Source organism: Mandrillus leucophaeus, unplaced genomic scaffold (assembly GCF_000951045.1).
Source record: "Mandrillus leucophaeus isolate KB7577 unplaced genomic scaffold, Mleu.le_1.0 Scaffold1322, whole genome shotgun sequence".
Taxonomy (NCBI): domain Eukaryota; kingdom Metazoa; phylum Chordata; class Mammalia; order Primates; family Cercopithecidae; genus Mandrillus; species Mandrillus leucophaeus.
In genome coordinates this window covers 165,406-169,905 of record NW_012101280.1, presented here as the reverse complement: position 1 = coordinate 169,905, position 4,500 = coordinate 165,406, and the positions used below count along the sequence as shown (strand labels likewise).

The window sequence follows — 4,500 nt, the reverse complement described above, 5'->3', positions numbered from 1 at the left end:
CTCAGTCATGTAAACAAACACATTCCAGGCCCCACCTGAGGGCACTGAATCAGAATCCCTGCAAGGAGGACACTGGACTTCTATTTGCACTGACCTTCCAGGCGTTTCTTACTCCGATCAACTTGGGGGAACCATTGAGCTCCATCGCATCATTCCAAAGCCAAAACACAAAAGCAGAACAAGAATGTTTTTCAATGCAGTCTCTAAAGAGGAGAAAACTTTGGGGGAACCTAGAAGTGAAGGAGGCATGCCTTGCTGGGCTCCATCTTAACTTTATCCTGAGTATGGCAGAGACACAAGACCTTCGGGACACATGCCTGAGGCAGTGACAGTCCAACTTTGGAACAGTGGAAGCCCTAGTTTCAAATTCAAGCTTGCTTTGGGCAGATGTTACGTTTACATCTCTTTGCATGGCAACAGGGCCAATTTTCTCCAAGCGGCTCAACTTACAAGAAAAGGAATCATATTGCTAAGAATTCAAACTTCAGCAGACTTGGGTAAGTAAGTCTTATAAATCTATTCTAGCCACCTAACAAGAAACCAGAAATTTAGCAAGTTCTTTGACATTCAGGACAATCGTGTTCACTAGATCAGAGGCACTGAGACATGAAGAAAAGACCCCCTAAAAAGGGAAAGCATTCCTTCCTGCCCTAGGACATCACTGCCAACTTCAGGAAGGTGGGAACACAGCTGCCCACTCTACAGTATGGCTTGCTTTTGTGTCTGGAAAGTGTCTGATATCCTGAGACCTGGACCCATTTCAGAGAGCTTTGAGAAGAGCCCGAATCACTGATGGAATTGGACAGCACATGGAAATGGTTCAGCAGGACGAGGGTAAGTGCAGGACACGGCCTGGTCGTACTGAGACAATGAGTGGCGTTGATGGGGACAGACAAAGATTAAAAACAAAGTTTGTGCTTCGACTTCAGAAACTCAAACCAATAACTAATTTCCTGTTATAAGTAATAACGAGTATTTTTCTATTTACATGAGAATTTAACCTCAAAACAGAAATCAGAAAACTATTAAGTCCAGGGCATAAAACCTAAGCCATAGCTTATATTTATTCTATCTAAATAGAGTTAAGAGTAAAATCTTCTCCATAAAAAATATATATCATGGTTACAAAAAGGCAGAAATCTTAATGAGAATCATTGGTATTCTATAGAAGAGTGAATTAAATACAGCCAACGGAAGACCCAAGTGTCATACTTCTCTTGTATATTAGGAAGTTCCATTGAAATTCCAGGTAATAGAGGTTATTTCCCATACTGTTAAAGCGAGGTTGCAGACACTTCTAATCTTTGACTCCAAATACTCTAGTAAGGCACATCTCTGTCCTGGAAAATGATACAGTAATGAATACTATTCCCTTGACTCAATATAGTCATTCTGCCAGAATCACAGAAACAAAAAAATGGAAATATGGCCAAATTCATGATTTGCTATCCTCTTCTTCAGGTTTCATACCTGTTTCTTATGGATAATAACATTACCTTAAGGATTATGATGAAAATACAAAGTCTAAATATGTGCAGTTTTGGGGAAAATGCCTGGTACCAATTGGTCGATTAATATTACTCATAATTATATGAATATTCACTGAATTCTATGGATTCTATGAATAATCACTGAATAAATATTGTGATTGCTTTTATTGACAGTGCTCAAGACTCATCCCTGTGTGACCTCAAGTAAGCCATATAACTTTCTGGTCTTTCTGATCTGCAGTTTCACCATTTTTAAAATGAAGAAATTTTGCAAATTTTTCTTCCTCCCGTATAATATCAGGTCTCACACACACCAGAAAATAGATTTATTTACAGCCTTTGCTACATCTCAAAGCACTGTCATTACACAGTGTAGTTGGAGGATGCTGCAGGCTGCTGAGAGGCATGCTTTACAATGGGATTGATCCAGTCCTCCTCCCTTCACTTCCACATGAATGCTGAGTAGCCCGTGGTCACACTTACCACATCTCAACTCAGGCAAGTCCAGCAGCCAAACTTAGGAGACCTGGGCTACAGGACAATCTCCCAAGTTCTAGCCTCACAAAATCTAGGTGGGGATGAAAGCTGAGAAAGTGAGGAGGTGGTTCAGGGGATCACACTCCCCTACTCATCCCTCTCATCTCAAACTCACCTTCTATTGCACAGGAACACTGAGGATCACCAACCACCCCTGACCATGAGCTTGATCTTGCCAGGTTCTGTTACTGGAATGCAACCACACATCAATGGTTTAGAGCAATTCAAAATGTATATATATCCAACAGTGTTCCATAAGAAGTGTTCATGGCTCTGTTCTTTTCAATATATGGGAAAACTAAATGAAAATAGTTACAGGTTTACAAGACTTCCCAAGATATATGGTCACACATGCTTTCAGGGGATATATACAAATGATTTTCATCACTTGACACCTTGAAAAGAACTCTTGTGGGACCAGAATGATCTTTGTAAGTGATAAGTATGAAACGAGTGGTCAGTGACATTAGAAAAGCAAACCAATCCATGCATAGAGGAAGAGCTATGGACGTAGGGATGTGAAACTGGTCTTAAGTGTAGTGAAAAGGCAAGATGCTTCCCCAGTAAGAAAAAAGAAACCAACATAACAATGGGATGCAACAAGAATACTGAGAAAGGATAGAAAATATTTTTTTAAATAAATTATTCACTCATTTTCAGTAGACACAGAAAAAAACTGCAGAAGACCCGAAAGATATCATAGCAGTCTAAAATTTGATATCTTTCACTTGTGCAAAAGCATTGAGATCATTTTACCTTAAAAAGAAGGTGGGGTGACTTTGTGACTACCACTAAGAAAACATAACCTTAGGGGAAACTATCTCTACCTTGATGATTTTATACACACAAGAGATGAGCAATGAGGAATAGGCTTAGATGTATTGGGAAGGAGGTGGGCCTGTAGCATTGTCACAAGGGTGCACTAATACTGAGAGTGACTGCTGAAGAAATGGTCCCCATCAGTGACCCTCAGGTGAGACCAGGGAGCCTAGTGTTTCAGCACACGCTGGGCAATTGGAATACAGGGCTCCTAAGATTCCATGACACCCCCACCTTCGAATTCTGTTATTGCAACTGCAGACCGTTACCTGGCACGCTGGCTGCTACCTCCCTCACTCTTGTCAGAGTCGGAGCTTTAGGCAGTGCCTTCAACTCTGAGCTCAGGAATCCTGGACCCTGTTTTTGCGGTTAAGGACTCTAAAGTGTTGTGGGGTATTGATCAAGTTTTTCTCAACCGTAAGTTAACAATTCCAGTTATTGTCATCTCTCAGTCCTGATGAAACCTAATTGATTTCACTAGTTTTTGACACATCATGTGTTTGGGTTTCTTCTCCCCAGTCCCTGGCTCTACCTCTTCTGCCACAAATGTCAGCATGGTGGTATCTGCCGACCTTTTGTCCGGCGAGAGGGCAGAGATGAACATCCTAGAAATCAACAAGGAATTGCGCTCCCAGCTGGCAGAGAGCAATCAGCAGTTCCGAGACCTCAAAGAGAAATTCCTTATAACTCAAGCTACTGCCTACTCCCTGGCCAACCAGCTGAAGAAATACAGTAAGTTCTGTAGATTCACCATCACGAAAGTGATGAATGACCACCTGTCTTCTCTCTGAGAAACTGAACGGTCTCTTTATCAAAATTAATGTCATCCTTCCCATACTTCTAGGACAACAGAAGTGGGTATTTTAACCTCATTTTGTTAAACATGGAAAACAGAGGCACAAAGTAGTTAGGAACTTTTCCACATTTGCAGTCTGGTGTGAGGTGAGAGGAGAGTTAAAATCCAACATGTTGACTGCTGACACAGGCACAGAACCACCTGTTTTCCTGAGTAAGAGGCTAAATCATGTTTATGAGAATTCTCTCTGTACCATACAAGATCCTGCAGACATATAACATCTAGTCTGTTGGTCGAAATATCTGGGACTAATGAACTTCCATTCAGTTCAGGCTTTTTTGAGGCCCAATAGGCAAAGCTTCGTCCTGGGGACTCTTGGGGGAAATGTGGCAACCGTACACTGTACCCACTCTAAGGACCTCAAAGAAAAGACTGCTCCTAACAGAAACTGTGGTATCTGTGACACCCTTCAAAGCAGGGAGTGTCCCAGTGAGAGGGAAGCCCTGCTTCCTGGGGCACAGGATCTTGTTCCTAAAGAGGAAGAAAGCTGGCACATAAGACATTGTGGAGGTAGCAGTGTAGTGTGCAGAGCAGAGACCCTGGGCCAGTCTCCTGGGCTCCATCCAAGTTGCCTATCTTCTCTATGCCTCAGTTTCCTCATCTGTTCATTGGGTACTATAATAATACCTACCTCTATAAATTACTGCAATGAATTACATGACCTATTGCTTGTACATTTTCTAGAACAGTTCTTGGAACAGAGAAAACACTCTCTATTAGTTCTTCATTCTACTGTTTCTAACTTAATTCAAACTTTATTAGTATTTGGGCATATTTCTATTGTTGCCCCATGGTCTT

The 4,500-nt window shown here is 41.6% G+C and overlaps 1 protein-coding gene across 1 annotated transcript in view; it reads left to right on the top strand.

The window, feature by feature from the left end:
- The first annotated feature begins 3,400 nt into the window (after positions 1-3,400).
- Positions 3,401-4,500, top strand: part of LOC105534261 (neuroblastoma breakpoint family member 4-like) — a 30,131-nt gene continuing 29,031 nt past the window's right edge. Inside the window, 1 exon segment of the mRNA XM_011972947.1 lies at positions 3,401-3,662. Coding sequence (XP_011828337.1) covers positions 3,401-3,662 — 262 coding nt within the window.